The sequence below is a fragment of the Chiroxiphia lanceolata genome, chromosome 1, assembly GCF_009829145.1.
Source record: "Chiroxiphia lanceolata isolate bChiLan1 chromosome 1, bChiLan1.pri, whole genome shotgun sequence".
NCBI lineage: Eukaryota > Metazoa > Chordata > Aves > Passeriformes > Pipridae > Chiroxiphia > Chiroxiphia lanceolata.
The window spans coordinates 43,399,646-43,420,884 of NC_045637.1; the positions used below are offsets into that span (position 1 = coordinate 43,399,646).

General features: G+C 36.1%; 1 protein-coding gene across 2 annotated transcripts in view; it reads left to right on the forward strand.

The window, feature by feature from the left end:
* The window catches only part of PRKDC (protein kinase, DNA-activated, catalytic subunit), an 83,998-nt gene that overhangs the window by 24,435 nt on the left and 38,324 nt on the right, over window positions 1-21,239 (forward strand). The window contains exons 29-52 of one of the 2 annotated variants that reach the window (XM_032703885.1): window positions 586-685; window positions 1,660-1,793; window positions 2,305-2,559; window positions 3,586-3,812; window positions 4,417-4,625; window positions 4,746-4,878; window positions 5,921-6,079; window positions 6,389-6,592; window positions 8,416-8,601; window positions 9,519-9,623; window positions 10,607-10,774; window positions 11,062-11,189; window positions 12,186-12,393; window positions 13,427-13,605; window positions 14,647-14,815; window positions 15,366-15,431; window positions 15,849-15,921; window positions 16,146-16,294; window positions 17,417-17,554; window positions 17,755-17,874; window positions 18,776-18,919; window positions 19,138-19,289; window positions 19,877-20,008; window positions 20,416-20,527. In XM_032703885.1, the coding sequence (XP_032559776.1) occupies window positions 586-685; window positions 1,660-1,793; window positions 2,305-2,559; window positions 3,586-3,812; window positions 4,417-4,625; window positions 4,746-4,878; window positions 5,921-6,079; window positions 6,389-6,592; window positions 8,416-8,601; window positions 9,519-9,623; window positions 10,607-10,774; window positions 11,062-11,189; window positions 12,186-12,393; window positions 13,427-13,605; window positions 14,647-14,815; window positions 15,366-15,431; window positions 15,849-15,921; window positions 16,146-16,294; window positions 17,417-17,554; window positions 17,755-17,874; window positions 18,776-18,919; window positions 19,138-19,289; window positions 19,877-20,008; window positions 20,416-20,527 (3,650 nt within the window). The remainder of the gene's footprint in view (window positions 1-585; window positions 686-1,659; window positions 1,794-2,304; window positions 2,560-3,585; window positions 3,813-4,416; window positions 4,626-4,745; window positions 4,879-5,920; window positions 6,080-6,388; window positions 6,593-8,415; window positions 8,602-9,518; window positions 9,624-10,606; window positions 10,775-11,061; window positions 11,190-12,185; window positions 12,394-13,426; window positions 13,606-14,646; window positions 14,816-15,365; window positions 15,432-15,848; window positions 15,922-16,145; window positions 16,295-17,416; window positions 17,555-17,754; window positions 17,875-18,775; window positions 18,920-19,137; window positions 19,290-19,876; window positions 20,009-20,415; window positions 20,528-21,239) is intronic. The other variant, XM_032703896.1, reaches the window with a different exon arrangement.

Below are 21,239 nucleotides of genomic sequence, written 5' to 3' on the forward strand. Positions count from 1 at the left end.
TCCAAAAATTGACATTTCTTTGTATTCTGTGAAAGATTTCCCCCATTTTGTAATACCCTTTCATAGTTGCCTTGTCATTACTCTGTTTAACAGTATGAAGATGTGTGAAGAATCTATGACCTCTTACACAGTACTAGCGATTCTTCAGTAAATCTACTCTTCTTTCTTTTTTTTTTTTAATACTCTAACTTTCATCAGTTAACAGTAATTAGAACATAAAACCAAGAACTGGTGTAACAAAGCTTTATGTCTTTCAAAGGAATAGTTTAGACTGTGATAGAAGTGGCCCTGAAAGAAATTCTCATGTGGGAAATTTTTAGTTTCTCTAAACACAATCATGGAAAGTAGAATACCTATTTATACAGGAGGCTCCAGGGCTGGCTAAGGCCATGCTGGCCTGTCTGCTATTCCATCATTTTGCTCTGCACCCTTGAAAAATTTACTATAGAAGCACAGAGTAGTGGAGCTGATAGACATTATCCTCTGTGTAAGTCTCTTGCACTGCATCTATAGTGCTAATATCTCGATTCATTTAACCAGATTACTGGAATTTACTTATAGATGGCAATTCTCTCTTTCTAACAGGTACTGCACAACAATGTTGTGATGCTATTAATCACCTGAAGCGCATTATCAAGCATAAAGCCCCTTCTCTGAACAAGGAAGGAAAACGACGAGTACCACGGTCAGCAATTTGCCTTTTTCTTTTTTTAATATTACATTCTAATGAATTATGTCAGTAGTTCCATTAAATGCTTGGGATTCTGAATGAGGAATTCGTCCTATGGCAGTTGCTGATACAGATGTCCTGGTATATCTGTTGAACCACTGGTGGGAAAATGCTAGACATAATATGAGGGATCATGATGGTCATTCTTTATTGCAGCATGGTGAATTTGCTGTAGTTTAGCAAGGACAGGCAGAAAAGGACAGGCTGTGTTTCCCTCACAGCAGTGTTTATAATAACATTAGCAACGGTGCTACAAAGCAGCACTTGCAGGAAACTCCTCCAAAACCTTTCTTGCTGCTGTTAAATGTTAGCAGAAGCATAACAAGCTGCAACAGGATGATCAGCAATTAAAGAGCAGTAACAAAAAAGGTGGAAGAAGCAAAAAATGGATCCAGTATCAGGCTGGATGAAGCTCTGAGTCACCTGGTCTGATCACATAGCTGACCCTGCTTTGAGTAAGAGGTTGGACTAGAGATCTCCCGAGGTCCCTTTTTACCCAAATCATCGTGTGATCTTAAAAAATTGTCAAGTTGGGTCTAGATTTGGGTCACTGATGTGGTGTTTGATAAGTTAAGAGACTGGATAATTAGGGGAATGGAGAAAAACTGTGCAGGCTTATTTAAACTTTAATCTCCATTTTTGCATCTCTGAGTTACAAAGCGAAGGGAAGATACCTGATTCTGCATTGTAAATTGTTTCTACAAGGACTAGATATGGGGATCCAAAGTAGAGTCTGGGGATCCAAAGTAGAGTGAGGAGAAGAGACCGACGTGCTTGTAGAAGAGCTCTTCCTTGTAGTGCAAATGGGTTGTGATTAGACAGATAAAATGCTGTGGTGCTCATGGAACATTTTGATCTCTTTCAACTGGAAGACTGTGGCTTCTTGGTAGATGTCAAGAGGATTGTTAATCCCTAATACTTCTTTGCAGAGGATTTCCAGCTACTAAGTCAGTGTGTCTTCTGGACATTGTCATGTGGCTCTTAGTGCAGTGTGGACGACCTCAGACAGAGTGCCGACATAAAGCCATGGAGCTCTTCTATGAATTTGTTCCTTTGTTACCAGGTATTTTAAGTCACAGTGCACTATTATCTTTGCTTTTTAAATATTGTGCATGCCTTTCCTTCGTGTTTTCCATGCAAGGTATTAATTACAAGAAAAATTATTTTTGAAGTAAATATCTCTTCATTCAGTGTTGTTAAATAGAAAGTGAGTAGTTGCTTATAGTGCAAGTCAGGTATTGTAGGAACCTCAGGGTTTGTGGGCATAGAAGAGGAGTTTGTGGTGGACTTCCTCCCAGGCAGGACAGAGAACTTCTAAGCCCAGAACTGCTGTAGTATCCAGCTAAAAAGGCAGAATTTGCTGATGGGGTACTAGTGGGAACATCTTACAAATTGGCCTCTACCTTATGGGTAATTTTAACAATATGACCAAGGCTAAAGCAGAAGTAATACCTTTTCTGCTAGAAGACCCACTTTAAAACACAAAGTTTGTGTGTGTTAGTCCGTTTGCCTCTAATTCCTTGCTAGTTTGAAATGCATTTTTCCTAGAGAATTTATATTTCTGTTTCTATCAGGAAACAAGTCTCCGTCTTCTTGGCTGGCTGATATTCTAAAAGCCAGAGATGTTTCTTTCTTCATTAATAAATTTGAAGGAGGTGGCACTAATGCCAGAAATCCATCTGGGATCCTTTCTCAGCCAACTCTCCGTGGTATGCAGCAACCCTTCAGTTTACAGGCTGTCATGCAGTGGATGGATATGTTCTTAGCAGCACTGGATTGCTACAATACATTCTTTGACCTGCGAATGATCAAACCTTGTGAAATACTGGGTGAGTGATTATCTATTGCATAAGGTTCATTCATGTGTGTTACACAGAGCCCATCCAAGATGAGTACTTGACTTGGACTTGGAGGTTTTTTTGTAAATGTGGGAAGTTTTCAGTGACAGCTGTAGTGGGATTTTTTTTTTTATGAATTACTTTGTATCTTAAAAATGTTTCTTTTTAGTCCTAGAAATATGTCTTTGCGTTTCTATCTCTGAGGCATCTACTTACCAGCAACTTCTTTTACTCTATCCCATCTTCAAAAATTATTTTCTGTAGATAATTTCCCATTGCTGAGAAGTGCAATAGATTTTTTTTGATTTTTTTTTTTAAATCCTTCCGAAACTTTTTACCTGCTCCTTAATAATGTCTGGAGACAACTATCAGAAAACAATGAAAGAAGTCACCTTTTCACTTCAAGCCCTGTACATGTTACTTTTCTTCAGTTCCTGATGCATCAACAGCATCAGGTCCAAAAGCCTTGTATTTGAATTTTGATCAGGTACCTAATAATACCTTGTGTAGCCATTGAGTCTCCCAAAAGGGTTTTCTTTTAATTATTGTTGCAGATGAGTCTAAACAAAATAGTTTTGATGGCTGATAGTGCAGTTGCATAGTTACTTTATATGTGAAGTCTTGTACAAGTTTCAGGTGGTTTGTCAGTGTCATTTCTGTCTTGGTTTAAAACAGCACTGTAAGATCATTGTTGGATGCAGTTAGCATAGGGCTAAGTCATTCAAAACGAGGAATTTAAAATTTTTACCCATTTTTTTACATTTGCCTAAGTCATCATCTTTAATAAGTGCTTGTAATGATCAGTGCTTGTAGTGATCATTAAGTAGAACACTGCCCTTTATTGCCCACAATATTAATATTTAGAACCGATATAGGACTTTCAGAAAACACTGGTGTGAGATGCAATGCCTTTCTGTTTGTTACCTCAGTCTGACTGTTTTCTTCCAAGCACAAAACAATATATTTAGAAGTTCAGAGCAGCTCTGTATCATTTCAGCTTAGTGTGATTCTTCTTAGGTGTAAATGAAAGTTCCTCATTCTTGGAAGCTGTGCAGTTCTTCCTTGAAACTATTGCTTTGCACGATATCCACGCAGCCGAGCAGTGCTTTGATTGCAGTTCGAAAGGCAGCATCTTCAGTCCACAGGAGAGAGACGTGTACAATTACAGCAAGTGTACCATTATAGTCCGAATCATGGAGTTTGTCACCACGATCCTGGAACTGTGCCAGCAGGATTTCTGGAAGGTAGGCACTGAAATCTGTAGTGAATGCAAGATACGAATTTTACATGTAGCTAAATATGTGTGTTCTATAGATGGAGTACTTGCAATGAATATTTCCTGTGTGATTCCTGATGGCATTAAATGTGTGGAGGTGGTAGCTAAGCAACAAATTGCTTAGCTTTGATGCAGTATAAACCATATTTAACTATATAAAATATAACAATTATGATTCTCTTAGGAAATTTACACTGCAAAGTTTAGTTCTGAGACTGTGATTGTTTCTTGTTTGCAGTAAATCTCTAAGAGTGTGCACAGAGGCGTACATCAGGATTTACAGGTGTATAATCAAGACAGAAACAGGCCTATGTTGACTTAAAAGATCTTACATGCCGTTTGATGAGATAGCATATATCCTGTGTCTATTTTTATAGATACCGAATTTCTGGGCATTCCCGTAGTTGATTGAAAGTCAGACATTTCAAAAGAGAAAGTCAGTGAGAATAGTTACTGTTTCACGTTTGGTTTCATTTTAGCTTGATGGATTAATGATAAGTTATGAAGAATAAAACAGGGAGATCAATGAATTTTTAAACGTTTCTTTAATGTTGGGGTTTTTTTCCTTTTAGCTACTTGAGAAGGAACTGCTTAATGCAACCTTCACAGAGCTTGTGGTGATGACTGTGTGTGATCCATCACACATAGGCTTTAACACAGCTGATGTGCAAGTCATGAAAAATCTCCCAGATGTCTCAGTAAGACTCTTGAAAGCTTTGATGAAAACTCCCTATAAGGAATCTTTGAAACTGTGCATAAAAAAAAGAATCACACCCCAGAGGTAAGTAGGGACTTTCTGGTAAGCATGAATCCAGAACAAATGCCACTGGCCGTGAAAAATGGGGAAGTAAACATGGATCTCCCAAACAATGTAATGTTACTGTTTCTCTTTTCCCTTTAGCCTTGAGGACCTTTGTTCTGTTGATCTGTTTAATTCAGATGCACGTTTTGATGAAGTTAGGTTTAGTGCTGTCCTTTCTGCCTGCAAGCAACTCCAGAAATCTGGCCTGCTTCATTCTGTTCTTCATAGTCAGGTAATTATTTATCCAGAAAATAACGTTGAATATTTGTATACAGGGAAGAGCTTTTCCTGTGTAAAAGGCCAGGATGAAAACAGAGAACAGATCAGATGAAGTTGTTCAAAATGAGATTAACAGCGAAGAGCTGGTATTGAATGGGATCAGAAATAAATGTGTTGTGGTTATTCCACAAATCTGAGTAGCAGAATACTAAGGTTTGAACAATCTTCATAACAGTTGTTTTTTTCTGGTTGGCTCCAGACCCTGGAAATCAGAATGTAGATTCTAAAACTTACTTTTAGTGAATTTCACAGGACTGAAAACTCAAAAACTCAGGATTAACTATCCTCCAAAGGAGGCATTTTTTCAACAACTTTTAAACAGAGACCATTCAAAATGATAAGGGAAATTAGAAAAGGAGTTTTTTCTGACAATAATAAAGAAGCAGTGTAGTGGGTCTGAATTACAGGAAAACAGGATAGAGAGCAGCTGAGGGGTGAAGCTGTTCAAATTCCTTCTACTAAGTTTCTCATTGTAGTAAATCTCTGTTTTACTTTGGGTTGAAGGGAATCAGATTATGCAACAGCCACGAAGGCTGAGAATTTGTGAGCAAGGCTGTATTTAACAATTATTTAATTTCTGTCAGGTGTTGCCATCCTTCTTCTATGTCTTAGCAAAATCTAGACTTGTGATTGTAGTATAGTGATAATCAAGGAGCTGCATGGTTTACCATTTGTGTACCACCCATTTTGACTAAGCTGTTCATTTTACTTCTGTAGTCTAGCAAACCTGAAAAAGTGGAGGAGGATGAAAATATTTTGAAGATTTCCAAATTACTGTTAGTTTGTTCTGAACTTCGTATACAATAGGTTTGTCTCATTTCAAATCTTGGTCCTCATTTAGAAAGGTGTCTTGTCATGGTATATTTGCATTGCTTTATAAGAAAATTATCTGGAGTTCGTGTGTTTTCATCAGCTATACAGATGGATTGGAAGGCCTTATGGTATTTTTTTCAGTTTATATTAATTGTCGTTTGTTTGTTTGTTTGTTTCCATAGGATGAAAGGCCTCATTTCTCGGTTGGCTCCAAGCTTCTTTCAGTTGTTTATAAAGGCATTGCACGTGGGGGTGAAAGGATATCTCTTCCATCATTAGACATTAACAGTAAGCGATTAGCTGATAAACTCCTGCAGCTGGCCTTTGCTGTTGATGACCAGGTAGGATATGGTTCTCCAGTTTTAATAAGCAACATAATTTAATAGTCATCGATAGTGTTCTCTCCATATTTTTAGTAGGTATTTTATTCATACTCCTACAGAGGGACTGTAACAATTCACTGGCTTAATTGAGGGACAGTTGTGGATAACAAACATTTCAGCATTCTATTAGTGCTTTATGTTATGCTTTCTAGTAAAATAAAGAAGTTTGGAATGGAAGCTTAAAAAAAACCATGCTTTTCTAGGAAGTTTCCAAATGAAATGTAATTTCCTTGATTTAACTCTTTCTCTGTGCCTTGATTTTCACAGTGTGAGGAGCTAGTAAGTCTGCTGTTGAACACAGTAGTGTTATCTGTGCCACTGTCAGGAGCATCCCAGAACCACTTGATCAATTTCTCTCATGGGCAGTATTTCTACAGCCTCTTTTCAGAAACCATCAATCAACAACTGCTGAAAAACCTGGATATGATCATCATCCAGCTTATGGAGTCATGCGTCAGCAATCCCCAAATGGTATTGGTCTTCTTTAAAAGGACAAAATCAAAAGGGAATGTTAGAAGTAATGCTTTTATTATTGTTGTTGTTAGAAGTGGATGTAACTGAGTGTGTAGTGGGGGAAGAAGTGCCTTGGGTTGAATTTCAGACAGCAAATGGATTGATAGGTTTTATTTGGGGTTGGGTTTCTTTGGTTGATTGCGGGGAGTGGGAGTTGGGTGTTTGTTTGTTTTGTCTTGTTTTACTGGTGCTATCTTCATGATCTCTGGCAACCTGACATTATTTAGGCACTCTCTCATCTCAAATCAAACTGAGTGGAAAGTGCTTACCTATTACCTCTCCTGAATCTATGGATTTCAGGGTGTCTTTGCATAGTACTTCAGATCATGAATGTCCTTTCAAAGCAAGGACCCATTTACTGTGCTTAGATTTTCATTACAGAGTGGTCCCAGGGCATGTGGACTGGATTTGTTCTGGATAAAACTAAACTGGAAAACGAACTCCAGCCACTAATGGGCATTTAGTCCAGAGGACAGGAGTAGAGATAGAGTATTAAAAAGAGAGAGAGAGAGACACACACACAATCCACCTGACAAATATGGGGTAGTTGTCATGTACTCAGTGTCAGCACCACTTGTTCTGCTGAACAGATTTTCTCCTGTTGGTTGACAGTACTTACTGATGTAGAGCTCACTTTCAGGTCCAGGAAGGAAACATGTTGTAGTTGAGAAGCTCTTCCTTCAGTGCTTCTGATGAAGTGTCAAAAAGAAAGACCAAAAGTCCGCTTTCCTTTTTGCTTAAAAAGATTCTCAGGAAAGTAGAATAGGAAAGTAGAATCACCTTTTTAAAAATAATGGGATCTTTTTTAATCCAAAGTATTATGACTAAAGGTTTTACTTGAAAGTAACAGTTGAAAACACTTGGAGCATAATTTTTGATGCTACCAAAAATTGTTTAATTAGATTGTAGAGAGATGCGTATGTTTTAAAAGGCTGTTTCTTATGATGACTTTGTAGTGTTTCCTGTACAGAGCATACCATTAACTTTTTTAAGTGTCTCTGATAAATGATACGCTACTAATTTCCACTGGCTACATGTGGCAATAGTGTGAAAAGTCCCTGTTAGCTTAATTGAGGTAAATAGCCAAATTGGGTCAATGGGTCATTTTATTGTCGTCTGCTGGTTTTGACTACTTTTTAAAAAAAAAAAGTATTATTGATTATGTTTGATATCTCTTCTTTAGTTTTATCCATTTGTGACATAAGGAAGAAGAAAATAATTTATTTTACTCTGCCATCCACATCTGGTGAAATTTCAAGGTTGATAACATTAATCCAGTTTATAAGTGGTTACCAGCTATTCAAGAGGAGAGAGAATGCAGCATTCAGATTGGAAGTCACTAACCATTATTTTGGGAAGAAAAGAGATTTCAAACGTATTTAGTTCATATTTGCTATGCCAGGGTTTATTTTTTTTTTCCAAATGAATGCAAATAAGTTAGCATATGTACTGTTTCTCAGTTTCATACTAAAATTTTCAAGTACTGATCTTTAAAGGTATTCTGGATTATCATTTATTCCTTCATATTCGCACAAAAGGTACGGGAAGGAATTGCTGCGTTGTACTTTGATTGAAACAGGAGTAAATTAGACAGAAATCTCTTTTTTTAAGAAGAATATTCTTTTAATTTCTTGCAGAGAGCCTTCTCCTGTGTTCTTTTGAGATTTAAATACAGCATTGCTTTTGATGTTTTATTTTTAATGATTTCCCATACCAGTGAAGTGATCTTATCATCTTTTAATTAGGGATGCAAGAATCTACCTGTTGTTTTTTCCTTCCAGGTTGGTAACATTTTGAATGGCATGTTAGATCAGAGTTTTAGGGAGCGTGCTGTACGCAAGCAGCAAGGAGCAAAACTGGTGACAGCTGTACTAAGAAACTGGGAGAAACTGGACAGCTGGTGGGCCAAAGGTTCAGCTCCTGAGAGCAAAATGGCAGTCTTGACCCTGCTGGCAAAAGTTCTGCAGGTATGCATTGCTTTATAAAATCCGGGTAACCTTTCTAATTCCGTAGGAATTGTATCTTTCTTTCAAGAAATGTTGTTTCATTCTAATGCTTTGTGTTTGGGGAAAAAAAAAAAAAAGTAGTTGGAGAATATCAGAATCTGGTTTTTTTATTGACATAGTACAAAATATATTTGGACAGGCAGAAATTACTAGATTTGCTCTTCTCCCTCTCTTTTTTGTTTTTTTAAATTGTTCTCATGTTTTAGCTGCCTCTTTTGGAGAATTGGTGCGAGTGCAGAGAGTGAACTTTGAAACTGAGCAGCCTCTGATAACATTCTTTATCATGTTGTTATTCAGAAAGTCACAATGTAGGAGTTCTACCCATATCAGCAGAATGCAGAAAGATCTTTATTTTAAAAATCTTTAATTTCCCATTACATTGGGATTTTGGTCTCAGTTTTTTTCTTTCTCTATTCTGAAAACATAATTATCTGCATATCCTATTGGAGTTTTTCAGGAACTTGTAAAAGTAGCTGTACACAAATATGAGAATTATTTTTCTTTTTGATAATTAGTTATTTTAAACTTGAATTGGTTTAAAGGTATATGTTAGGATACAGAATGCGAACTGTGTTGCTGTGTTATCTGGCAGTGAAGTGACTAGTAAGAAATTTGGCTTTGAGAGGGAGCTTAATGGTTTTTTAACTGAAAAATATCCAACATTATGATTTTATTTGTACTGTGTAGGAGTTTTCTGAATTCTTATTGAGTGTGCTTTTAAAACCAAAATCAGTCTTTATGTGCTTTCTGTTAATTCAGTATTTTTTTAGAAATAAACAATTCTATAGCTCATGGGCTTTTTATTGTTCATTAATACAAATCTCTTTGATCAGTTAAAAAAAAAAACCCAGATATTTTTATTTCTTCTGTCTTTCCAGATAGACTCTTCGGTTTCTTTCAATACCAATCATGAAGCATTTACAGCTGTTTTTAATACCTATACCAGTCTACTCACTGATCAGAGTTTAGGCTTAAATCTTAAGGTAAATTGCTCACTTCAATGGCTTCCCTACCCTCCCCAGATTAGAATGATAGTTGTTCATGGAATTCCCTGTTCTTCGGCTCAAATTATAGCACAGACACCACTTCTATTTTTTATTCTTCTGTTCAACATACTAAAACTTGTACATCATCTTTTTTGTCCTTCAGACAGTATTACAGTAGGACAGTATCTCAGATACCATGTTTTGGTTTAAAGTGGGCTTTTTTTTCCCTTGCTCAGATGAAAGGCCTGTAATTTTTAGGAAAAAAATTACTGTCAGTGAATTGTTTAGAACTCTGAACTGTTCATTTGAGAAATTATGGTTAATCAGACTTTGAGTAAGGAGTGGCATTTCCTACAGGTCAAATTATGAACATCTGTCATTATTTAATGTTCATGTCTGCAAGTATGGGATCCAAGTAATGGATTAGCTGCTATATGTGGCTTGGTCAGGAGAGGGAGATAAAGTACTGCATACTGAAAGCTGAAGTTATAAAATATGCTGGAACATAACGGTTGGAATAGAATATTAAAAAATTTTGTACTTTATGAAGAAGCTGTGCATAGTTGCTTCTCAGCCAGTCTGCCTTTAATTAGGCAGAGTTTTGTACTTTCCCATGCATTTGAAATAAATAAAGTTTGGGATCTTGCTTCGGCTGGGAGGTGGCGCGTTAAATCGGCAAGTTGTGTGAGAATGAATGCTTGCTTAAAAGAACAGTGGGATATCATTCCTAGCCATTTCAGCTCTGAGATATTAATTAGCTTTTAACTCCCACTCAACAGTGACCAAAGCTGTTTTCTATACAGCTGGAAAGATGAGCAGCTACATAACATATTTTTATCAGTACACCAAGCCATTGAATTAGTAAACACAGCCACTGGTGCTGTTTTGTGGTCCTATTCAGCTGGCTTCATAGTTAGGGATTAACTTTTTTTTAAATTTTGAAACAGTTGTTTGATTTTGGTTTGTTTTTTCCCCTTCAGGGCCAAGCAGTGATAATTCTCCCGTTCTTCACTAATTTGACAGGAGAAAAACTTAATGACCTTAAGAATGCTCTTGATCAACTTGTAGCTTTCAATTTTCCCATGAGGTCTGATGAATTTCCCAAAGGAACCTTGAAGCACAATAACTATGTAGACTGCATCAAGAAGGTCAGTATTTTTAATGAATACATAGTTAGAAGCCAAAGTGGACTACATCTAGAAACAGTGTTTCACAGGATCTGGAATTAAAGAGAGAGATTCTCAGTTCACATAAGGAAATCAGCTTTTTGGTTTCTGAGTTATATCCTTATCCAGAATATTAATCTACAAGATGCACATTAAATAAACACTTCTGTGTATCTGCTTCTGGTCAGTATTAAAAAATAATTACTTCATTAGACTGATTTGATTTTATCCAGTGTGGCTCTCTAAGTTATACATTATTTCTTTTTCAGTTGTTAGATGCATTAGAATTGTCTCAGAGTCCAATGTTGTTGCAACTGATGACAGAAATCCTCTGTAGGGACCACAGACATTTCATGGAGGACTTATTTCAAGCCAGCTTCAAAAAAATTTCAAGAAGGTGAGTTTAGTCTATTGGATTTTGCTCTTGTTCTCATTGAATTTTTGCTGAAGCAAATGTGCTTCCTGCATTTTATTGTCCTTGTAATAGTGATGATTTACACTATTATTTACATAATAGTTTTAATTCAGACTTTGATTTTGTCTTCACATTTTTAAAGTATTTCTGAAGTGTGAAAAAGTGATACCAATTTCCAGATTACACTTCCAGTGCCTGTGCAAATTTGAAAAGCCTTCTGTAAATTAGGTGGTTCACAATTCAATTGACTGTAGCAATTGTGTGTTAGATGTTTACTATCCCTGTATAACCATATGATCACTTAAGTTGATAGCACTTAATGATGACAGTGAATTACTTTGTTCGACCTCTTTGGAAATACAACAGTACATTTAATTGAATGTTTACAGGCTGCCAAATCATAGACACAAACATGCTCTGTCTGCAGAAGAGCTCTTCAGTCTGTTCTAAACCAAATGTTTCTGCTCCTGATTGACTGTTAAGTAATGACTATATATTTTCCTGGACCTTATGCCCAAATCCAATTTTTCAAATTTTAGCCCTAGTAAAATTTTTCAGAACAACAGTTCATCTAGTAGTGGAACACTCGAATAGACCACTGGACAACCTTATAACAGTGAAGTCTCCTCCTTTTTTCCTTCTCATTTGCCTACATTCATCACGTATACCAGATAAATTATTTGTTTATGTTGTTCGGTAAAAAGGAACTGAGAAAGCTGATGTTTGCTTTGGGATTAAATTGTTGTAGATGCAAAAGTTTACCATCTGTTGCAGACTAAGAAGCTGAGGGTTGTGGCTTTTTTGATTTTTTTGAGATCTCCACAATAAGTGGTGATTCAACCTGATCTTGCATGTCTTGTAAGATAATCCAAGAGGGATATTAATGCAGATAGTAAAAAATTTAAATGTTGCAAGGATTTGAGACATAAATGAGGTCTGGTGAAAGAGTTTTCATTTTGAGATTTCCGTCTTGTTTAGGAGCACCACTGCCCAACAAGTGCTACTGTTGGACACCATTCACAAAATGTTCCAAAGTGAAGAACTTCTTTCAAATACTACTCGTCAAGCATTTATGGATCGCTCCCTGCTTACTCTCTTGTGGCACTGCAGCTTGGATGCACTGAGAGAATTCTTTGGCAAAATTATAGTACAGGCTATGGATACACTTAATTCCAGGTTTACAAAGGTATGAATTACTTTTTTTTTAGGATTAGGGAAGATCTAATAAAATGCAGGTGTTGATATGTATGTTTTGCTTTTGAATGAAACACTAATGGAAACCACTTACTTTCCAGTTTTGTGTGTCTTGAAATGGAAGTTTGTGCCAATTACATACTTTGATTGTTATTGAGAAAGTTTTCCTTATTCCCCAACACACTGTTCCATTGAAGTTAGTGCAGGTTTGCATATCTACTGTGTATAAAAACTGAAGTTAGAATGTTATCTGTATATATCTAAAGGGATCTGAAATTCTGTCAAAAGCAAAAACACATTCTAACTTTGAAATATAAAAACTGTATAAAATTGTAACCTGTTATTACATTGTAGGATAGAGATATTCAAGCTCCGTAATGAAAGCTCTGAAATTAGGTACATTACTTCTAGAGAAATAAATACATCTCTAGTCATTGCAAAGACTCTTCAGCAAGGGATTAGGATCACATATCTTCCTGTCTCTATTTACCCCCTGTCTTCCAATTTAACAGTACATGCAAAGATTTTGTTGCTAGTGAAGGTTTCTGCTCTTGCTTTAGTTCTTCCCTCTTACGGTTTTGCTGGTACACCTGTTTAAAGGCAGCAGGACAAACAAGATGCTGAAATGGTCCAAGTTGAGTAACGGTTAAAGCCAAGACGTCTGTAAAGTCATCTCCACCATGTTTCCATGGCTGTAAATGCTGGCACCAGTGAGGTCCCTAAAGAAACTCATGAACAGTACCCAGTATGGTGCTTATTTTCCTCCACTATTCCTTATAATAATTTAGACCAATTGTAGCTAAGACAGCTCACCTGATAAACACAGGTCAACACAGTTTTAATAACTGTACTACACAGAAGCTCAGAATTTGTCAGTCTTTTATTATCATCGGTTCTTTTCTCTGTTTTGGAAGGTAGAAGTAAGCTAAAGGCTGTCTAATAGAAACCTGAAGTAACTGTGGAGCTACTTAAAAAGGACAGTATCCAGGAAATCTCTTTCTGAGGTTTTACTTGTTTGTTTCTAGTCCAATGAATATAATTTTGATACACAAGTCACCAAGAAAATGGGGTATTACAAGCTGCTAGAAGTGATGTATGTGCGTCTTTCAAAAGAAGACGTTTACTCCAAGGACTCTAAAATTAACCAAGCTTACCGTGGCTCCATGAGTGTAGAAGGAAATGAACTTACCAAGACACTTATAAAGTAAGACTATTATTTATTTTATTTACTTGTAACTTTCTAATTAGGTTTTGGCCAGACACACTTTTTTAAGTAGACCATGTGAAACAAAAGATGGATTTGTTCAAGGGCAAATGTATTCTGTGATGTAGCTCTTGATTTTAAATGAAATACACAATATTGAATTTGCATTGATAGAATGATCTCTAGCATATGTCAGGATAACTTTTGCCTCCTATTTTTGTCCTTTTTTTCCCTATTTGTTAAGCTTGTGCATTTATTTTACCTTTTCAGTACGATTCTTGGCCTTTAATTTGTGTTTTCACAATTTTAGTTTCAGTATACTTACAATTCTATGTGGAGTATGGTTCTGTGTTGCAAAATTGGTATTTATGTGATTGATGAGAAGATGGATTTTCCATTACATTTCATAATGCAGCAGCACACTCAGTAGGTGTAATTTGACTTAATCACCACTTCAGAGGGGGACAAAAGAGAAATACTGAATATGTGTATGCTAATTAGTATTATTTAATTGGTTTGCTATTCGGAGAAATATATAAGATATCTGAATTGCTTTTTGTTTTGATTTTATTTTATTTTACAACACTATGTCCTATGAGGACTTCAAATAATTTCTTGGCTGTGATTTGCAGAACTATAAATGGCTTTGGGCCAAAGACCTATAAAAATCACATCTAAACTAGTTTTTATCCTACTGATGTGTAGCATAGTTTAACATGCACATCCATTCACAGTTTTGTGGCAAGGGATCATAAGAGAAATTTATGTAGGCATCAAAACATATCTCCATCTTATCTGAACATTATCTATCATCACATTCCTGATGACTGTTTTGTAAATACTTGGGGAAGGTGTCTTTGTCATTGATGAATGGTTCCATTTTAGGGCAGTATACTTGTGGAGAATTTGAACAAGTCTGAGGTGGCTTAATCTGATAGTGCTGTCTTGAAACTCTGTTGATTCACTGGTCTCTGGTTGGAACCCTTCCCATGTTTCTTAAAAGACTTCTGAAGGTGTTTTCTTGCCTGTTTGTATTTTAAGGTCATGCTATGATGCATTTACAGAAAACATGGCAGGAGAGAGTCAGCTGTTGGAGAAGAGGAGACAGTATCACTGTGCAGCATATAATTGTGCTATTGCTGTCATCAGCTGTGTCTTCACTGAAAGTAAATTTTATCAAGGCTTTCTTTTTACAGAAAAATCAGAAAAGGTAAGGAGCAGTTGTTGCTGTTAGAAGGCTTCCAGGGCATGAAACACAAAGTGATGTTCCCTGATGGCAATAAATCAAAGAATGAAACCTGAATGACGTGAAATTATACTAACAAATTACCCAGTGAGGCAATAGAAGGAGTGCTAGCTGACTGTCTTGCATCCTTGCTGCAGTTTGAATTGCTGATGAAGGTTTTACCATCTGTTTGCATGGGTGAAGTAGTGATACTTGCCCTGTTTTCCTTCCACTCTCAATCAGTTTTCTAAAATGTGAGGTTAAAAACCCTGTTGTCCAAGTTTTCCGTGCTTGGAATATACATGAATAAGAGATACTCTTTTTACAGAGCACATTCTGTGCTGTGAATTCTTGAGGAGTTGAATAGCAAAATTTTCTTTGAAGTATTGATCTAGAAGAGAAAACAAGCCATATTTTCTACATTCTACATTGATCTGTGGGTATTTTTCTAAAAAGAAATAAAATCCATTCAAAGCAATTGTTATTGTGTGCAGCATTATAATTTTGCTATTTCCTAACATGCTTTGGTTTGCAGAACTTGCTGATTTTTGAAAACTTGATAGACTTGAAGCGTCAGTATACATTTCCTGTAGAAATTGAGGTGAGTGAAATTTCTGGCCTTTAGTGATCCCAGTTAAAAAAGGGTTATGACTTTAACAGTGAAGACCAGGTCAATTCTCACATATGGAGAAAAAGGATAGAAGAATGGACTATTCCTCTAATGTTTTAAAATACTCTTTTGTGAGAGAAAGCCATACTTGAAATTTAGAACATAGCCACCATATATGTAACTTTAACGTACTTTTTAGCATACTTACTCTGGTAATGAACAGCTGTAGGAATAAGTAATTTAGCTGTTGTCCTGCAGCATTAATAATGATAATTTACAACATGGGATTTTGTTCATGTTAAATGGTTTTGATAATGTTTTGGCAGTTCTATAAATAAATAATCTGTAACCTTAAAAAAAATTAATTTAAAGAATTAAGTAATTTCAACTTTATTTCTTGTTGTTTAGGTGCCTCTCGAAAGGAAGAAGCGGTACATTGCTATAAGAAAGGAGGCCAGGGATGCAGGGAATAGCAGTCAGGGTATGAGAGTCATTTATGACTATGAAAAAAAATGCTTTCTTAGCTTTCATACAGTGTTTGTTGCTGTGTTGCTAATTGGCTTCTACACTAGCAGAAACAAATAAAAGCAATCAATGTTTTTCATCTAACGATCAATTCACAGCCACTCTCAGGTTTTAGTGGCCAAAAAAGACTTGTTTCATGTAATTATATTGATTAATGGTCGATTGTTTTTTCCTATCTAGATGAACCCAAGTATTTAGCTTCTTCATCATACATGATGGATAGCAGTTTGAGTGAGGAAATGAGTCAATTTGATTTTTCAACTGGAGTCCAAGGTTTTTCTTATAGCTCCCAAGATGCTACAGCTAGCAGCACCCATTTCAGGAGAAAGGTAATTTAGTGAGTTATGTGCTGTGAGGAAGAAAAGTTTTATGCTTTCTTGTAATTGCATGTATGTATTGGGGTTGAGAAAGAGAAATCTCTAGTCTCCTGTATTTGTTCTATCTGACTGAAAATGGGTTCCTCCAGAAGATGAGGGAGCGGACTTGCACTATTTTCTGTCAATCACTTTTCTTTTTACCTCTCTCCAGTGTCTACAGCTGGAAAAAAACAATGCCTTACCTTGAGCTTCTAAAGCTGAGTAGTGTGAGTGAAGTCCAGCCTGAGTTGTAAAAAGGGTCTTGTGACTGCTCTCAGGCATAGCTGCTGATGGTTGCATGCATCAAATGCATGCAATAATAATCAAACACTTGATTATTTTTGTTGTGGCACCTTGTATTTAACTATTGATCTTGGGAGATATTAAGTGCTGTTCTTCCAAGACTTGTAGTTGTGTTTCTTCTGCAATCAAAAGATGTCTCATCAACAGTAATACTGATAGGACAGATATTTGATATCAAACATAAAGCTTATAAAAGTATCATAGGCATTAATCTGTCAAAATAACTGTTAACATTGGTAAAGATAAACTTTCCGTGTTTTGGAACAAGGAGGTGTTTTAGCTGCAGAAAAGTTAAGCAGATAGAAAGTACGCTTCTGTTTTGTGTAGTAGTGTTGTAATTTCTAACTAAACAATTTTCTTTTGTGATTCTTTTGTGTGGCAAAAGAAGGCTGCTGTGGATGCTAGTCAGTGTACAAAAACACATCCATAAAAATAAGGCTTTCCCTCTTTGGAATGTATTCTTTGAGCTATGAAATGAAATAATTTCTGTGAGGTTCAGCTTAACTCTTCCTCCTTTCAGCATTTGCCACACCTATTCTGGCAGGTAGTAAAGTCGGAGTAACATAAAGTTGACATCTTTTGGCACAAAAAATCAAAGATGTGCAGACCTGGTATGAATATTTGGGAGGTGTCTGTTTGAGCAATCCATTTGATGTATTATTCCCTGTTGCCCACCCTGAGAGTATAGTCAAATCAGTAAACACAGATAAGATCAGAATGACTTATGGCAGGATTGTCATTTAAAAGGAAATACAGTGTTGTTATTATTCATAGTAACTTTTTTTTTTTCAGGAGCCCACAGAATACATGGTTTTAAATGATGAGATGGAATTGGAAATGGATGAATTCAACCAGCATGAATGTATGGCTTCTATGACCACTCTCATTAAACATATGCAGAGGAACCAGATCACACCCAAAGTGGAAGAGGCCAGTATTAACCAAAAAGCTGGCATTTTTCCACTAATGATACCAGGAAAAGGGAGTCATGATTGAATCTCTTAATTTATTAATTTTCTTGCCTACAGTATAGTGCAATCTGTGTGGTTTGAGCTGGGGGCTTTTTGGCTTGGTATACCTGTTGGGTGCAAGAAGTGATTTGATTTTTGCTCATCTCTCTTAAATATCAGGGGACAGTTCCAGTAGATCTTCCTCTTTGGATGAAATTTCTGCATGGCAAATTAGGAAACCCATCAGTACCATTAAATATTCGCCTCTTCATAGCAAAACTTATTGTTAATACTGAGGATGTGAGTAATCTTTTGGTAATTTTTTTTCTGTTAACATAAGAGGTTGTATTATATTATCAACTGTGTAACTCTTGCAGAGTAAAATACTTCATCAGCTGAGACTTTTAGGGCATTCAAATTAAGCAGTTTGTCCTGATAAAAGGGAGCACATTTATAGGCCAAGATTCAAGATAGTGCCAGTATTTTGAATGTAATATTAATACTTCTTCTCCCAAACTCTACTTCTATAAGTAGAAGGTGTCCACAATGCATGTCTTCTGTAAACTACAAGTAATTTATTCATTGATACAGGCAAGAAGTATTGGCTGATTTTACTTGCCATCTTTGCAGGAGCAAATTTAATGTTTTATTAATGGTCACAGATGAGTCTTATGGAAACACTTTGAGCTAAGTGATGTTCTTGTTGCAGAAAGATAATAAGATAGCATAATGTGTTTTCTGACTCTCATTCTTGGGTAAAACATTCTCAGTCTATTTCATACAGTGATAACCTCTTTCATACAGTGATTTTAAAGTATAATATTTCTGTCTGAAATATTCCAAACCCAAAAATGCTGAATTTCAGAATTAATTCAAGAAACTTTATACCCATTTAATGCTAGTTTCTTAGTAAGCTGTCTGAAATGGAAGGGTGGATGAATGTCATTCTCTCTCAAGTCCTTTAGAGACAGAGTTTTTGGTGTGAGAGCCATATTGTCTGGGCCCTAGTGAAATAAATAATTAACTTTATGTGAATAATTGGTTAAAGGTTTCTGAGCAAAAGTGAGAAATGTAGTTATGGATATTTTTTATTTAAAAGTTTTTGTGGTTGTTGTTTTGTAGGTTAAGCAAAGTGCTGAGAGGTTGGTTTAGCAGTCTTACCTGTAGTGTTTACTGAATAACAGATTACTGTTTTCCATAGGTATTCCGGCCTTATGCGAAGCAGTGGCTCGGTCCATTGCTGCAGCTTGTTGTTTCTGGAAATAATGGAGGTGAAGGGATTCATTACATGGTAGTGGAAATAGTAGTTACAATCCTTTCCTGGACAAGTGTAGCCACCCCCAAAGTAAGGAAATGTGAAATTCATTTTTATTATTATTGTGACCATTTGGTAACGAATGAGTGGGTTTGTTACTATGCACTTACAGTCATTTTATACATCAGTCCACTGTTTCTTTTACATACTAGCTTCAAACATAACTTGTTTACTTGCTTGCTTTCACAAAACAATACATGTCTTTGTGTTGGAGTCCTTATGTTTATTTTTGGTGCTATTCTTTGTAGGGGAATATTAAGGATGAGATTTTAGCTAACAGATTGCTTGAATTCTTGATGAAGAATGCCTTTCACCAGAAAAGAGCTGTGTTCAGACACAATCTGGAAATCATAAAGACGGTTATAGAGTGCTGGAAGAACTGTCTCTCCATACCCTACAGGTAAGCGTTTGGACAATTGCTTTCTTTTGTCAGTATTTAAAAAATAAAAATGAACATTATCAGAGGAGATGAAAATGTAAATTCAGCTGCAGTAGTAAACTTTTTGTCCCTAGAGTTGACATAAGAACTTCAGAACCAAACTCTCCAAAGATTGTAAATTAATTTGAAAAACAACAAGGAGAGAGACAGGGAAAACATATAAAGGATGACAAAAGCAGCAACAAAAGCAGGAATAATCTCTGCAAAGATGTTTTATTTGACATTTTGGGTATTATCGCTGAATATTGGTGCACTCTTAGTAAGATTTTTGCTGTCTGTCGTGCTCCTGAACTTGTTGAGCATTTGTGTGGGTTTACAATCTCTTTTTAGTTGTTGTAGGATGGGGTTTGAGGATTTTTTTTTTTAGAGGGGCTGGGGTTTTATTTGCAAAGACTTCTTCATTGAAGCTACATATTTACTACTTTCTACCGGTTTTGTTAGGTTGTATATGTGTACATGTCCACATATACACAGACAATGAGGGATTTATGGTGTGTATATTTTGGTGTTTTCCTCTATATAATTGCTTTTATGTTTTTATCCAACAGTTTATTATTTGAGAAGTTTTCTAGTGGAGACCCTGATACCAAGGACAATTCAGTGGGAATTCAGCTGCTGGGAATTGTTCTTGCTAACAATTTGCCACCCTTTGACCCAAAGTGTGAAATAGATCATGTCAGGTGAGAAATGCAGGTTTTTTGTGAATGATTTTGAAAAAAACTTAAGGCAAAGGAAGCAACTCTTAATTTGTCAGCATGAAGTATGGGATTGCTTATCATCCCTTTGCTGTTGTCTATCAGAGGTAATGCTTTTCTAGCTGCAAATTGCAAACTACATTTATTTTGGAAAATATCTAGAAGTATGTAAAGTTTTTTTATAGTGGGCCCCAGAATTGCAATTTCATGGGAATTAACAAATTGCCAGAATTGCCAAAGCAGGGATTTGAGACGTTGCAAGTGGAAAATCCATGTATTCAGCTCTTCTAAAAGCAGTCACTATTCCCCTAGGCAGCTCAGGTGAGTTTTTTGTTTCAGTTTAAATTTGCAGTAGTAGTAATGGCTTACAGCAGGTCTACCTTTTGTGTTAGGTATTTTCAAGCTTTGACCAGCAACATGGGCTTACTAAAGTATAAAGAAGTTTATGCAGCTGCAGCAGAAGTGTTGGGACTTGCTCTTCAATACATTGCTGAGAGAGAAAATGTAAGTAAACTGTGCTGTGTGTTTGACCATTCCTGTCTTAATTTTATGATCATCTCTTATATGATTACTCATTTCAGCTCCAAAAATGAATGCATTTGAAACTCAACAGTCTTTGTCCAACAGGTTGAGTTAAAGGTTTAAACTGCTAACTCAAGAGTAAAAGAATATGAGAGCAGACTAAGTGCAAAGTTTTTGACTTGCTCTTTTGTAACTGACAGTGATTGATCTCTTTCTGAGACTTTTGCCAGCAAGCAACACTAGCATGGTTCGTTTTAAGGTTGGGGTTTCTTTAAGAGAAAAAAAAGGCAAGTTCAATGTTTGTAATTACCTTTTGAGTATCTGTGTCTGGGGATGTTTAATAACTTGCAAGTTTTGATATCAAATTTAAAGGTTAAACTGTGTTTAATTTTGAATCCAGTTATTTTATAGGTAGTGGATAAGGTGAGTGCAAAACTGTTACTCATCAAATCCTACAGTACTAGAATTTGTGGATAGTTCTTGATGATCACAAAAATCAGTTTGAGACATATGCTAGAAATATTTCTTCACACAACAGTTCATGAACTTCTGGAATTTGTTGCCAGAAGAGGTTCTAGGGGTAGGTACCATCAGCAGGTTGAAAGAGAAATTAGGGAAATTGATGCACAAAAAAGTGTCGTGAACAGGTTCTAAAAGCAACAGACAGCAGTGTAAGCTCCAAGATCCCTAATCT